The sequence below is a fragment of the Sander lucioperca genome, chromosome 5 (genome assembly GCF_008315115.2).
Source record: "Sander lucioperca isolate FBNREF2018 chromosome 5, SLUC_FBN_1.2, whole genome shotgun sequence".
NCBI lineage: Eukaryota > Metazoa > Chordata > Actinopteri > Perciformes > Percidae > Sander > Sander lucioperca.
Window position 1 is genome coordinate 27547104 of NC_050177.1, and position 16796 is coordinate 27563899.

At 34.6% G+C, this 16796-nt stretch overlaps 1 protein-coding gene and 1 pseudogene across 1 annotated transcript; both read right to left on the reverse strand.

Annotated features, from left to right (window-relative positions):
• LOC116057041 overlaps positions 1 to 16796 on the reverse strand; it is a 395907-nt pseudogene that overhangs the window by 92778 nt on the left and 286333 nt on the right.
• Positions 8683 to 16664, reverse strand: asah1b (N-acylsphingosine amidohydrolase (acid ceramidase) 1b). Its single transcript, XM_031277663.2, has 14 exons — positions 16408 to 16664; positions 16244 to 16290; positions 14163 to 14253; positions 13990 to 14076; positions 13800 to 13878; positions 13617 to 13691; positions 13479 to 13524; positions 13241 to 13385; positions 13055 to 13109; positions 12871 to 12952; positions 10841 to 10972; positions 10312 to 10435; positions 9497 to 9553; positions 8683 to 9407 (listed from the first exon to the last, which is right to left on the reverse strand). Exons 1-14 carry the CDS (start codon positions 16474 to 16476, stop codon positions 9318 to 9320), a joined length of 1179 nt encoding a protein of 392 aa, XP_031133523.1. The 5' UTR covers positions 16477 to 16664; the 3' UTR covers positions 8683 to 9317.

A 16796-nucleotide genomic window follows, 5' to 3' on the forward strand; every position in this document is an offset into this window, starting at 1 on the left:
CGCCTGTCTCCAGCCCAGCTGACCCGTCGTCTGTCTTCAGCCCAGCTGCCCCTTCATCTGCTGAGCCTGCCTGTCCTCCAGAAGGGATTCGCCTTCGCAGCCGGCCTCCAGAAGGGATTCGCCTTCGTGGACGATCTTCAGAGGGGTTTCGCCTTCGCGGACGGCCTTCTGATGGGTTTCGCCTTCGCGGACGGCCTGCAGAGGGGTTTCGCCTTCGCGGACGGCCTCCAGAGGGGTTTTGCCTTCGCGGACGGCCTCCTGAGGGGATTGGCCTTTGCCGCCGCCCTCCAGAGGGGTTTTACCTTCGTCGACGGCCGCCTCGGAGTCCTCGCCGTCCTGCTTGGCCGCCTGAGGGGCTCTACCTTCACCAACCTGTTCGGCCGCCTGAGGATCTTCGCCGTCCTGCTCGACCTCCTGAAGGTCCTCGATGGCCTGTTTGGCCGCCCAAAGGGTTCTTCCTTCGCTGTTCCCTGTCCCTGTGTGGCCCCTCTCTGTTCCCTGTCCCGAGTGGCCCCTCTCTGTTCCCTGTCCCAAGTGGTCCCTCTCTGTTCCCTGTCCCAAGTGGCCTCTCTGTTCTCTAGCCCGTTTGACTTTTTTTGGTTCCTCCGTTCGTCCCTCCTCCGGTCCCCCTCTGCCCTCCCTGGGTTGACTTTTGTTCTGTTTTTGTTTTTGGGACATCTGGGATCTGTCCCTTGGGGTACTGTCAGGGTTTTGGTGTTTTGTCTTATTGTGGTAGTCTTGTTTTTCAGTTATGTTCTGTTTCCTGTTTTATTTTGTAGTCTGTCTTGTCTGCCTTGTCTTGTCTAGTTTACTTCCTGTCTTTGTTTGTTTCCCGCCTTTTTTGATTGTTCCACCTGTTGTGTCACCTGTCCCTCATTAGTCCTCGTTACCTGTGTATTTAGTCCCTGTTCTGTCTTTGTCTCTTGTCGGATCATTTCATTCTGTTTCCCGTTCAATCTGTCTGCCGTGTAATCTGTTTCTGTGTTTACTGTTCAGTGTTCTCGTTTGTCTCTGTCAGTGGATTGCTTGCCACTGTTCTAAGTTTTTGCCTGTTCCTGTTTTTGGGATTCTGCTTGTTTCCTGTTTTTGGATTTGCCTACTGTTACAGGACCTCTTCTGTTGGGTATGGACTTTAAGTATTAAAATCCTTGAGCTTATTCATGTGTCTGTCGTCTCTGCAATTGGGTCCTACATTCGCTGAAACCTGACACTATGATTATTTTGATATACTATGACTTTTCATGAAATACAATACTATGACTTTTTATTAAATTTCTTGACATACTATACTATGACTTTTTTACATACAATACTATGACTTTTTATTAATTTTTTTGACATACAGTATACTATGACTTTTTTATGATATACAATACTATGACTTTTGATTACATGTTTTGACATACTATACTATGACTTTTTTTTACATACAATACTGTCTTTTTTACATACAATACTATGACTTTTTATTACATTTTTGGACATACTATACTATGACGATTCTTGACTTACTATACTGACTTTTTTTTTTTTTTTTCTTCTGGGGGGGGGGGCATTTTAGGCCTTTATTTCCACAGCACAGATGAAGACATGAAAGGAGAGAGCGAGGGGAAACGACATGCAGCAAAGGGCCGCAGGTCAGAGTCGAGCCCGCGGCCACTGCGTCGAGGAGCAATCCTCCACATATGTGCACCCGCTCTACCAACTGAGCCAACCTGGCAACCTAACTTTTTATTATATTTTATGACTATACTGTACTACTATACTATTATGTTTTAATAATTTTTTTTGACATACTATACTACGACTTTTTTAAAACACTATACAATGAATTTTTTGATATACTATACTATGACTTTTTATTACATACAATACTATGACACACAATACCATGATTTTTTTTTACATACAGTACTGTCTTTTTTACATACAATACTTAAAGGGACTGCAATCCCTAAACCAACGTATTACATGCACAACATATTACATTAAACAATAAAGGTGAATTATGTCTGTCACATTCATTACACACAACCTCCCAGAATTCACCACATCAGAAGAGGAATCACATCAGGGTCACCAGTGTAGAAATTGTAGTAACTTGACAGAGACAACTTCTCACGTTGAGCACACAAATGCGTGTCTCGTTTATTTATATAGGGAAAACAATTCATTTAGAAAATGGTGCTGCCCAGCAACCCAACCCCCGGGTTCCATGTCATCACACGCTTAAAGGGACCGCAATCCCTAAACCAACGTATTACATGCACAACATATTACATTAAACAATAAAGGTGAATTATGTCTGTCACATTCACTACACTATGATTTTTTATTACATTTTTGGAAATACTATACTATGACGATTCTTGACTTACTATACTATAACTTTTTATTATATTTTTTGACATACTATACTATGACTTTTTATGACATACTGTACTATTACTTTTTAATACTTTTTTGACATACTATACTATGACTTTTTTAAAACACTATACAATTAATTTTTTGACATACTATGCTATGACTTTTTTGTTGCATTTTTTTTAACATACTAGAAAATGACCTTTTTATGACACAATACTATGACTTTTTTAATATACAATGCTATGACTTTTTATTACATTTCTTGACATACTGTACTATGACTTTTGATTACATGTTTTGACATACTATACTATGACTGTTTTATGACATACTAAACTATAACTTTTTTATGACATACTATACTATGAAGATTCTTGACTAACTATACCATAACTTTTTATCACTTGCTTCGACATACAATACCATGACATTTAGGACATACAATACTATTACTTTTTGACAGACAATACTATGACTTTTTATTACATTTTTTTGACATACTATACTATGACTTTTTATGAAATACCATACTATGACTTTTATGACATGCAGTACTACGACTTTTTGACATACTATACTATGACTTTTTTGACATACTATACTAGGACGTTTTCTATGACACTATACTATGACTTTTTAGTAAATTTTGTCACACAACACTATGCCTTTTTATGACACTACTCTATGACTTTTTTGACAAACTTTACTATGACTTTTTATGAAATACAATACTAGAACTTTTTATTACATTTTTTGACATAGTATACTATGATTTTTATAAATTTTTGACATGCTATACAATGACTTTTTTTATGATGAAGTACTATTCGACATGCTATACTATGACTATTTTATCACTTTTTCGACATGCTATACTATGACTTTTTCGGACATACTATACTATTACTTTTTTTTCGACAAACTATACTAGGACTTTTTTAAACATTTTTATCGACATGCTATACTGTGACTTTCTATCACTTTTTTCGACATGCTATACTATGATTTTTTTATGACTTTTTTCGACTATACTATGACATTTTTCAACAGACTATACTATGACTTTTTCCGACATACTATACCATGACTTTTTTTTCGACAAACTATACTATGAGAATAGAATGATTGGAAGACAGGTTGAGTGTTTGAATCTTATATGCTTTGAGGTCCAACATACTTAGTGAAAGAGCCAAATATGACGAAAACATAATCCCTTGTCAGGTCAGATAGCTTAGGGTGATAAGAGAATGATTGGAAGACAGAAGGTTGAGTGTTTAAATCCTGTAGGGTGCAATTAGTTTCAAGATCTTTACAGGGATGAAGGCATCACTTTTTCTGACACACTATACAATGACTTTTTTCAACATACTATACTATAACTATTTTATCACTTTATTCGACATGCTATACTATGACTATTTTATCACTTTTCGACATGCTATTCTATGACTTTTCGACATGCTATACTATGACTTTTCTATCACTTTTTTTGAGATGCTATACCATGACTTTTTCTCGACAAACTATACTATGAGAATAGAATGATTGGAAGACAGAAGGTTGAGTGTTTGAATCCTATATGCTTTGAGATCCAATTTCCTAAGTGAAAGAGCCAAATATGACTGAGCTACCCTTAAAGCAGTGACACCGTGATGAAAAAGTGATACAAAAAAAGTCATAGTATAGTATGTCGGAAAAAATCATAAAAAGTTATAATATAGTATGTTGGACAAAATCATAAAAAGGTTGTAGTATAGCATATCGAAAAAAAAAAGTGATAAAATAGTCATAGTATAGCATGTCGAAAAAAATGGATGAAAAAGTCATAGTATAGTATTAAAAAAGTTATAAAAAAGTCATTATAGTATGTCAAAAAAGTAATAAAAACTCATAGTATAGTATGTAGAAAAAAGTGATAAAAAAGTCATAATATAGTTATGAAAAAGTCATAGTAGTATAGTTTGTCATAAAAAGTCATAGTATAGTATGTCATGAAAAAGTCATAGTATATATATATCATAGTTTGTCGGGAAAAGTGATACAAATGCCATAGTATAGTGTGTTGAATAAGGTCATAAAAAGTCATATAGTATGTCGAAAAAACTTAATAGTACAGTATGTCAAAAATAGTCATAGTATATCATACTATAGCATGTCGAAAAAAGTCATAGTATAGCATGTTGAAAAAAGTCTTAGTATATCATAGTATAGCATACTTGAAATGGTTACCATCCAGTTCCTAAGCAAAGACCATACCATACTGAGCTACCCTCAAAGCAGTGACACCGTGATAAAAAAGTGATTAAAAAAAAAAGTTATAGTATGTCGGAAGAAATCATGAAAAGTTATAATATAGTATGTTGGAAAAAAATCCTAAAAAAAGTCATAGTATGTCGAAAAAAGTCATAGTATAGTCAAAAAAGTGATAAAATGGTCATAGTATAGCATGTCGAAAAGTCAGAATGGCATGTCGAAAAAAAGTGATAAAATAGTCATAGTATAGTATGTTGAAAAAAGTCATAGAAAAGTCATAGTGTGTCGAAAAAAGTCATAGTATAATATGTAGCGATAACTTAGCGTGATAAGAGAATGATTGGAGGACAGAAGGTTGCGTGTTCAAATCCTGTAGGGTGCAATTAGATTCAAAACCTACTTTACAGGGCTGAGGACACATTTTTTTCCAACATACTATACTTTGACTTTTTTTCGACATGCTATACTATGACTTTTTTATCCGTTTTCATCGACATACTATACTATGACTTTTCTATCACTTTTTTTGAGATGCTATACCATGACTTTTTTTTGACAAACTATACTATGAGAATAGAATGATTGGAAGACAGAAGGTTGAATGTTTGAACCTTTATGTTTTGAGGTCCAATATACTACGTGAAAGAGCCAAATATGACGAAAGCATAGTCCTGTGTCAGGTTAGATAGCTTAGAGTGATAAGAGCATGATTGGAAGACAGAAGTTTGCGTGTTCAAATCCTGTAGGATGCAATTAGTTTCTAAACCTACTTTAAAGCGCTGAAGACACACTTTTTCCGACATACTATACTATGACTTTTCTATCACATTTTTTGACATGCTATACTATGACTTTTTTCGACATGCTATACTATGACTTTTTTCAACATACTACACTATGACAATTTTATCACTTCATTGATATACTATACTATGACTATTTTATCACTTTTTTTCGACATGCCATTCTGACTTTTCGACATGCTATACTATGACCATTTTATCACTTTTTTGACTATACTATGACTTTTTTCGACATACTATGACTTTTTTAAGGATTTTTTTCCAACATACTATATTATAACTTTTCATGATTTCTTCCGACATACTATAACTTTTTTTTTTAATCACTTTTTTATCACGGTGTCACTGCTTTGAGGGTAGCTCAGTATGGTATGGTCTTTGCTTAGGAACTGGATGATTTTTCATAACGCTATATTATGACTTTGTATCACTTTTCCTGACAAACTATACTATGACTTTATTTTTACATAATATACCATGACTTTTTTAAGACATACAATACTATGACTATTTTGACATTCTATACTATGACTTTTATTAAATTGTTTTACTTATTATACTATGACTCTTTATGACATACTATACTATGACTTTTTATGACACTATACTATGATTTTTTTTATGACATACTATACTATGACTTTTTATGACATACTATACTACTATGACTTTTTCATAACACTATATTATGACGTTTTTATCACTTTTTTCTACATACTATACTATGAATTTTTATCACTTTTTTGACATACTATAATATAAATATTTTTATAACTTTTTTTTATACTATATTATGACTTTTTCATCCGTTTTTTTCGACATGCTATACTATAACTTTTTTATGATTTTTTTCCAACATGCTATATTATAACGTTTTATAATTTTTTCCGACATACTATACTACGACTTTTTTTTTATCACTTTTATATCATGGTGTCACTGCTTTGGGGGTAGCTCATTCAGTAGGGTCTTTGCTTAGGAACTGGATGGTAACCGTTTCAAGTCCCTGAAGGACAAAGTGCAAACTGTTGATTAGTAGCTGGAGACAAATCAAAATCACTTTTTTGGACATATTATGACTTTTTTTATCACTTTATTCGACATACTATACCATGACTTTTTATCATTTTTTTTAACATACTATTCTATGACTATTTTTGACATATAAGTTTTTTCGAAATACTATATAATGACTTTTTATGACGTTATTCAACATATTATACTATGGCATTTGTATCACTTTTCCCAACAAACTATACTATGACTTTTTATGACACTATACTATGACTTTTTCATGACATACTATACTATGACATTTTATGACATATACTACGACTTTTTATGACATACAATACTATGACTTTTTTTTACCTTTTTGACATACAACACTGACTTTTTTTATAACATACAATACTATGACACATTTTTTGACATATGACGTTTCATGACATTCTATGACTTTTTATCACATATACTGTGACTTTTTTGACATGTAAAACTGACTTTTTTATGACATACTATACTATGACTTTTTATGACATACTATACTACTATGACTTTTTCATAACACTATATTATGACGTTTTTACACTTTTTTCTACATACTATACTATGAATTTTTATCACTTTTTTGACATACTATAATATAACTTTTTTTATAACTTTTTTTGATACTATACTATGACTTTTTCAGACGTTTTTTTCAACATGCTGTAATGACTATTTTATCACTTTTTTTTCAATATCCTATACTACAACTTTTTTATGATTTTCTTCCAACATACTATATTATAACTTTTTATGATTTTTTCCGACATACTATACTATGACTTTTTTTGTATCACTTTTTTATCACGGTGTCACTGCTTTGAGGGTAGCTCAGTCAGTAGGGTCTTTGTTTAGGAATTGGATGGTAACCGTTTCAAGTCCCTGAAGGACAAAGTGCAAACTGTTGATTAGTACCTTGAGACAATTCAAAATCACTTTTTTGGACATACTATGACTTTTTTTATCACTTTATTCGACATACTATACCATGACTTTTTATCACTTTTTTTTCGACATACTATATAATGACTTTTTATGACATTATTCAACATACTATACTATGGCATTTGTATCACTTTTCCCAACAAACTATACTATGACTTTTTTATGACATACAATACTATGACTATTTTGACATTCTTACTATGACTTTTAATGAAATTGTTTGACTTATTATACTATGACTTTTTATGACATACTATGCAATGATTTTTTATGACATACAATACTATGACTTTTTATGACACTATACTATGACTTTTTCATAACACTACATTATGACTTTTTTATCACTTTTTTCTTCATACTATACTATGAGTTTTTATCATTTTTTTGACATACAATAATATTACTTTTTTATAACTTTTTTTGATACTATACTATGACTTTTTATGACATACTATACTATGACTTTTTCATAACACTAGTCATAGTATAGTATGTGACTTTTTATGACATACTATACTATGACATTTTATGACATATTATACTACGACTTTTTATGACATACAATACTATGACTTTTTATTACCTTTTTGACATACAACACTGACCTTTTTTATAACATACAATACTATGACACATTTTTTGACATATGACGTTTCATGACATTCTGACTTTTTATCGCATATTATACTGTGCCTTTTTTGACATGTAAAACTGACTTTTTTATGACATACTATACTATGACTTTTTATGACATACAATACTATGACATACTATACTATGACTTTTATGACATATATTATGACGTTTCTGACAACCATACTATAGCTTTCACATTTTTTGAGATACTTCGACTTTTTTTACATACTATACTATGACTTCTTATCACATACTATGCTATGACTTTTATAGGGAAAACTACACTTTCACTGTTTAGTTGTGCTGTCTTACAGTAAATGTATGGTCAATTGCTGATATAACTGGTAAGAACGTGAAGTGGCGATGAGTTCTTAAAATGTATGGAAAGGGTTTAAATGTATTACATTTAAGTTCAGGATTCCTGCACATACCCTGTAAATATTTTTTTGGGTTTTGTACATTTGAAGACATTACTTCCTATGGGAAATTGTGGTGTTTTTGCCTATTTACTGACATTTCATAGACAAATGATTCATGGATTAATTGGGGAAAATACTTTTCAACTAAATTCAAAATATAACTGCTTACATGGTAAAAATTACATCCGAAACAAAAGTACAACTTTAATTTGTGAATCATTTTTATTAACCATCTTAAAAAAAAAAAAGTGGTCATCCATGAGGTACATTTGTCAGTATCAGTGTGTAAAATGGTCAGTGATCATGTGGTGAGACAGTAACTGTAACTAACCTAGTTCAACATTTTGACTTGGACCTGGATTCAAAAACAAAAACTAATAAAGCAGGGCTACAGTGTGTAGGCACTAAATGGTGAGTGGATTTGAGAAATCTAACTAAAGAATGTAACCATATTTTGCATTAATTGAATTACACACAAGCCTTTATCTCAGGGGTCCCTATGCCCATGTTGAGATCACTGATGGACTCATTTTGCAAATAACACATCATTACAGCAAAAATAACAGGGAAAACATTTACAAGATTGATTCACTTTTGTACATTTTCCTAATGACAGAAAAAAATAAGATTCAGTATTTTCATCAAAGCTTTTAAGTATTCCTGAATCGTCTGAAAACCAAAACACAAAATATCAAAACAAACTTTGGTTCATGTGATTTGATAGCAGTGCAAACAGTTAAAAAGTCCACTTCTGTCCCAAGATTAGCTGAGCTTGTCTTTATCACAGCTTCTCAATGCAGATAGGCATTTACAAACTGATCAGGGTTCAGTGGTTGGAGCGTTACCAGGGCATGCAGGGATTCGGGCAGTCGCGGATATACGACTCCAGTTTTCCCTCAGACACTTGCATCAGTGTTGTGTATGTGGTCAACTGTGAAAAACAGCAGGGAAACATTATTTACACTGAACAAATCCAACTTGCTTTTAATAAATAAATACAAACGGCTATTGAAGGCTCACCTTGTTTAGCACTGGTTTGGTGGAGAGGACATCATACATGGTCTTCAGTGAGACATTCTGAAAAAAGAGAACAGATCAAAGATGTCTTACCACTTTGATAAAAACAGGAATGTAACTTGTCAGACTTGTATTTCAGACCTAAAGATCAGAAGACTGGCATTACGGAGCTTTAACTACATCTGAAAACATACACATCCTCTAAATCAGAGACAGATATTAGTCCAGTTCTGTCCAGGAAGTAGACTGTCGTCAGCCAGCGGTGGAATGCAACTACGCACAATTTTTTAGGTACTTCTACTTTACTTGAGTATTTCCATTTTATTCTACTTCATACTTCTACTCCACAACAGAGAATCACATATTGTACTTTTTACTCCACTACATGTATCTGACAGATGTAGCTACCAGTTAGGTTTTACATATTCAGATTAATATAAAATATAACTAATATTTAACAACAATCAACAACTAAATTATGATGGATTATTATAGTTTATGGTACCTGGCAGTGTGAAGTCATTAAAATTAGCTCCACCTTTACCAACTACAACATTAGTGATGAATAGATATCAATGGGTCAATAAATATAATCCAAAAATATAATATTTATTGTTCTGAAATGGGCCTTTCTGCACTATGGGAACTTTTACTTTTGGTATTTAGAAGTATATTTTAATGCAAATGTACTTTTACTTAATTGTAAATTGTGAATGTAGGACTTTTACTTGTAACAGAGTATTTATACAATGTGGTATTGCTACTTTTACTTAAGTAAAAGATCTGAATACTTATTCCACATCGGTCTTAGTACATACCGCCTGTGTGGTCTGGTTCATGCACCTCATGGCAGGAGTTCTGCGATCATCCAGGAACAAAGGCTCCTTCCAGTGATCGTAGTTTGTCTCCAGGACATACCACCGTCCCAGCTTCAGGTCAATCCTGAAATAAAACAATTAAATAAAAAAACTCAACATGTGACATTAAGCACCTGATTTGTGAAATCTGCTGTTCAATCAGATGATCTGAAACTAAAGCTGTCATCAGTTCCTAGTTGAGCAAGTTATGTTTTATAAGGAAATACGAGAAAAGCTGTGTCATTGTGACACTAGCACAAAAAAACTAGACACACAAAAAAACTGTTCCACACAAAAAAGGTCAGTCAGGCACAACTCAACATACACAGTATCACTCCTACGTTTCATTGAGGTTTGCTCAGGACTGTCTGATATATCACCAATTTTTTATCCAAATATACGTGGTGATTAAGCATTCAAAAACTCCTCCAGGAATGCAAAAACATACTGTATTGTTGACATTAAATGCTGAATAAGCTCTAGTACTTACTCCAAGAGATCGATGCTGAGCAGTCTGGACCGTGTGATGATGCAGCCCTGGCCTGTCTGGTTTCCTCCGAGGATGAAGTAAGCTGGAGCCAGCAGCTTGGTCTGAGCCAGGCGACTTTTGGCTTCCTCATAGCTGGTGAGAATGGGACAAGACTCATTGTTGGTACAGAGACATTGTCGCTGGACACGGAGAGGCAGCATTTAGTAATTATGCACCACAAATTTGGATCCAGAAAAATTGATCCAAAATTGATGCTTCAACTCTCAGTTCTTTTAAATCAAAGCTGCAAAATTCTGTTTGCTACTGCCTTTTCTTATTAAACGTGGGACTGTGCATTCATATATTACTCCGCAATGTCTGTACACTGTAGTCTCTCTTTTTCTCTTTCAAATCATATTCATGTCTTTTTATATTGCCTTGTGTTTCTCAATGTTTTATGTCTCATGTAAACCATTTGAATTACCTTGTTGAACTGTAATATACAAATAAACGTGCCTTGAAATTGAAAAGCATTTTATTTTTCAGGATGCTAAAACCCTGTGGAGCTTTCATTGTAATAAACTAGGGCTGTCAAACGATTCATTTTTTTAATCACGATTAATCACTGATTTTCTATAGTTATTCGCGATTAATCACATATTTTATCACATGACTAAAATTCTATTATTTTGCATTTCAGAACAGTTTTTAAGTACATATTAACAATGGAAAGCAATTCTTACCAGTGTATCTTGACTGGGAATCAAATGAATGCAAAGAAAGTTACTTTATGAACTTAATTTTAAGATTTGTATTTGTTATTATTTATTTACTGTAAACATAAGAAAAATGTGTGAATCTGTCATTATTGCACAATTCCTCCAAGTACCTAACTAATAAACAAAAAAATCCCTATCCTTACCAGAGTCAATATAGTGTGCAGTAACTTCTTACCGGTTAATGAGACAGCGTTTGCAGCACCTTGCAGCAGTTCCAGTCTGGCTGCTTTCTCCGTGGAGTACAGGCTGTGTATGTGTGAAACTACTGTCCCCCTTGACGGCAATAAGACGGGTCAGAACATGCTAACCGTAGTCTTTAAGACCCGAGTCTTCTACGATGCTGACAGGTCTGCAGTTAGTTGCCACCCATTTCGCAAGAGCGGTAGTAATTCTTTTGGATTTGGTTTTATCAACAGGTCGGCGAATAGCACTCTCCAAAATAGTGCTTTGCCTGAGTGGGTAGCATGCTAGTGGGTAGCATCAACCTGAGTCACGTTAATTAGCTCGTAGGTGCTAGCTCAAGCTTGACGTGCTTCGGTGATATTTTAATTCGGCTTTATACAATGTGCATATGGCTTTCGACTTGTCTACAAGCCATCCGGGAGTTTTGGAAAATAAAAAGCGCTATTCAGAACTATGTTGCTGCTGTCTTTCTCCATCATGCCTGCAGCCTGCAGCAGGAGGAAGTATCGCAGCTTGATGATAAGTAAAGGTGCGGCAAAGGGTCAAAATAGTAGCCTGTTAGGCACGACGCAAAGCCGAGTGAATTGTAAAATACATTAATAAATGGCGGCATGCGATTAATGCGATTAAAAACAATTTACGCGTTATGCTCGGCCCTTAATCGCATCGCGATTAATACGTTAATGCTGACAGCCCTATAATAAACATTACTTTTTTTCTTCACATTTGTTTGTCAGCCAATTGCATCGTCTGAGTCCTTAATACCTGACAAACATGTTCAATGCATTTTCTAACCAATGAAAACACATTTGTAAAGCTTTTTTTTTTTAGTCTTTTGAAACCTGCATTCTGTACATTAGCTTATGGTCTTCTTCTCTCATACATCATTTTACAGCACATTACTGCCATCAGACAGATATACATGGCTGTCCTCAACAAAAATGTGCATCACATCATCACCGTGTTTGTGTTGTGTGCGTGTCCCTGTATGCATGCAGCTAGAACACAACATACAAACAATACAGGGACATGTTCACCAGTGGCAAACATCTCCACAATGTACCTTAAATATCGAAGAGGAATAAATACCTGGTTGCATTTTCTAGGACTGAGCGAGTGAGGAAGCTCATCCACATCCCATCTCTCTTCCCCAAGATCCACTCCAGGATTCCTGCATGTGAACAGAATTAGATGATGACAAGCAGTCACAAAACAGAGACCTCGACTCGAATGCCTGGAGAAATCGTGCTGAGCAAAACAGTTAATCTCTCACCAATGTATCCTCCATCAAGACTGAAGCGCTCATTCATAGTCAGAGTGAATATGTGCTACATGTAAGAAAGAAGAAAAATCTTTAAATCTTTCTTACATCAAGAACTGTGCAAGAAGCATACACACCTCAACAGCCGTCATGGGTGTGAATGATAACTGAATTGAGTTATAATACGTAATGACTTACAGGCTTGATGCCAGTCAGCATGCCAACATATCCAGCAAAGTTTGTAGACTTGAAGACGGTCTGATTATTTCTCTTGAAGTCGAGGTTGACAACCAGAGGCTTCAGCTTCTCACTAATGATCCATGACTTGTTTTTCACATCCCAGCTGTGAAGAGGGACAAGTCTATCTCATGTTAGTTTATCGCATCGGAGTCAAGACTATCATGCTTAAAAATGTGATTTTGAGGTGATTTCTTACCCCATAAATAATCCAAAATCCAGATTTCTACCATGAATGAGGTTACCTGTAAGTGTGCAAAGCCCAAAGGCATTTCAGTACTGATATAGAATTATTTTTGAAGTTAATTAATCAATCAGATTCTGTTTGATGACCCACCCTTATTATCTTCTGCAACAACTGATGTGCACACAGTGAACACCTCATAGAAGATGTTGAACAAGACGACTTCACCTAGATTATAAAAGATGAAGAAAATAAACAAAACAAAAAGGACCGGAGGTCAATGAAACTGTTTTTTTTTTTAAACAGTTACTATATAAGGAATTAGTGTTTTCTTACCAAGAGGAATCCCTGAAACAGCTGCAATTCCTTTGATTTCATCACCGAAAGGGTTTGGGAGAGTGTCCACCATCAAAGGCTGCAGACCATTATAAAAACACACTGCAGTCATAAAGCTTTCAATGACAATACAAAAGATATGGCAGTTATTTTATGGAACCCATATTTCAGAGAGAGAAATGACACTCACCAGCGTAATGTCAACCAGCTCAATCAGCCTTCCACTGGGCACAAACGCATTAGCCAAGTCTCGGATGGCCTGGATCATGTTGACCAGCTTCAAATAAAGAGATCATAGAGTAAAAAAAACAAACGGGTGACATTTCTGTGAGACTAATTTAAAGTACTTGACAGCGTTCTTACATCAGTTTTTTTGTCAGTGATTAGAGCTGTCCATCTCTTGCCGGGCGGTAGGTCGAGGTCCACTGTGTACCAACCGACAGCTCCTCTGAACCTGATTAGAAAGGGAAAGCTGTAAAACTGCTCAAGCATAACGATGCAAATGACAACATCCTATTCACAACATCACTGACTAGAAATTAGTTTTATTTATGCGTTTTGAATTAATTTGAAATGGAGTTAAAAATGCAGCAGCTGAGGCCATGCGGTCTATTTCAATCTCATGAGTAAAGCCTAGTAGGTAGATAATAAATGAATCACCAACAAGTTTGATCATTTTAACCGTTCATGAAGCAAAAATCCCCCAGATTGTCTGGCTCCAGCTTCTTAGATGTGAAAATGTCATGCTTTTCTCTATTTCATGTCAGAGAATATTTTATATCACTGTATTTTGGACTAATTGTCAAATAAAATAAGCAATTTTTATTTTAACTTGTGTTACATGTTACACTATTTATTGACAGTTTACAGACTGAACAATGAATTGATAAATCAAAAATAATTTAGAAGTTAACCCTTATGTTGTCCTCGGGTCAAATTTGACCCCTTTTTCAAAGTTTTTATATCAGAAACATGGGTTGCTTTCAACCAAATTTCCCCAAAAATAACATGCAACACTAAAATAAAAATTGATGATCACTACTTTTATAGTCTACCCGGGTCAAAATCAGTGACAATACATAAACATATGTTCCTTTGAGCTTAAGTATTAGTCAAAATAAAAAAAATAAAAACATAGACATAATTTCATGTAAATGAGGTGCAGTGACCATAAATTCCAAAGAAGTGTAAAACGAGTGGTAATAAGTTGGAATCAAGTTGGCTAAGAAGATGTAAGACAGACCTGGGGGAGACTTTACAGGCTACTTTATGCTTTACAGGCAAACCAAACCAGATCAATTTCGGTCGATGGGAAGAAGGGTTAAAATAAATGTTGCAGCACTAGTTATTTCTTAAAAATAATTAGGGCATCAACAGAACAATGTGCTTAGAAACGTATGCTGCCTTCAAGTGCTGTTGGAAATGTCCATATGTCCTTTATGCAACATCCCAGAGAATATTCATAAAATATGCCTCTAACACAGCACACTTCATCTGATGCCTCGCTTTCCTGTTTATTATTTCCTGTTGTTAACACAATTGCAGATTTTAAAAAGGAAAACAAAAAACACAATTTATTATCATGGGAATTACACTTCCATAAATGTGGGGGATGTGCAAGAGACAGATTAATAATGAATGGTCAAAAATCAGTGCAGCAGAGCAGAGGCCGATATACTCTGTTTTTTAACCCAAAAATACTAGATCCTACAATTTCCCTATAATTCAATAGCGTATTCTTGTTACACCCACACCTTTTAAAATCAAAGCCCCCAGTTTGAAATATATTTCTGTTACAGATCTGTTCTCATGAAGCCCATTAGGGCTACATCTAACAACTTTTATCAGTTTCCATTAATCTGCCAATTATATTTTAGATTATTTGTTTAGTATAATAGAAATAGTGAAAATGCCTGGGAAATTCTCAGTGCCCAAGTTGAGAAGAGTTGCAGAAGACATTATACAACTGTTGTCACAGAGATCCTTGTGATGTGTTAATGTGCTCGATTAATTGTTCAACATCAGTTAATGAATCATGCCTAAATGTCCATGTCTTTTCCAGCAGTGGCTTTGTGACATGTTTTTTGAGCCAACAAAAATATTATATATATATATATATATATATATATATATATATATATATATATATATATATATATATATATATATAGATAGATATAGAGAGAGAGAGAGAGAGAGAGAGAGAGAGAGAGAGAGAGAGAAAAGACATGGACATTTAGGCATGATTCATTATGATTCATATATATATATATATATATATATAGACCAAACACAGCTGCGCAGCATCTACTAACGGCAACTTGTGAATTTTAAGGTTAAAATTTACGAGAAACAAGTGAAGGTTGCAGAGATCAGTTACAAAACACATCATCAAACACAACTAACTCGTTAAACAGGGACTTTTACAGACTAATGTTACTTACGTGGGACCCTTTGGTGGATACATTTCTGCCCGACATTCTTCTGTGTACTGTAAATGAATTAATTTAAAAGGTGTGTAACTTCAGAGTAAAAACATCAATACACCTCATTCCAGTTCGATAACACACTCAGGCACAGCTAAATGATTGGCAGGAATGTCGCTTACCGGTGGGATAAACTGTGTCGATGATACGGAAAACAAAGCCGCTAAAATGAGTAAAACACAGTGACCCATTTTTGAAGGATTTCACCCAGACTGTTGCTGTACTGTGGCTGTTAATACACGAAGTTCACTGCGGAAGCTGCTACTGTTTACCGTGTTTACCTCGTGACAGTGACATGACTTTTATGCAAGAGAGGGGAAACCGGAAGCTCTTTAAGGGACATAAAACACCTTGTGTACAAATAACACCAGCGATTATTCACATACGTTTTCGACTACATTGAAAACTTAACAATTTCGTTGATTTTGTTTGCCATAAAAGCGAGAGCCTCCGACAAAAACAGTAATAAATTGATACAAAACACCCCTCTAAACTGATCGCCAGTGGTTGT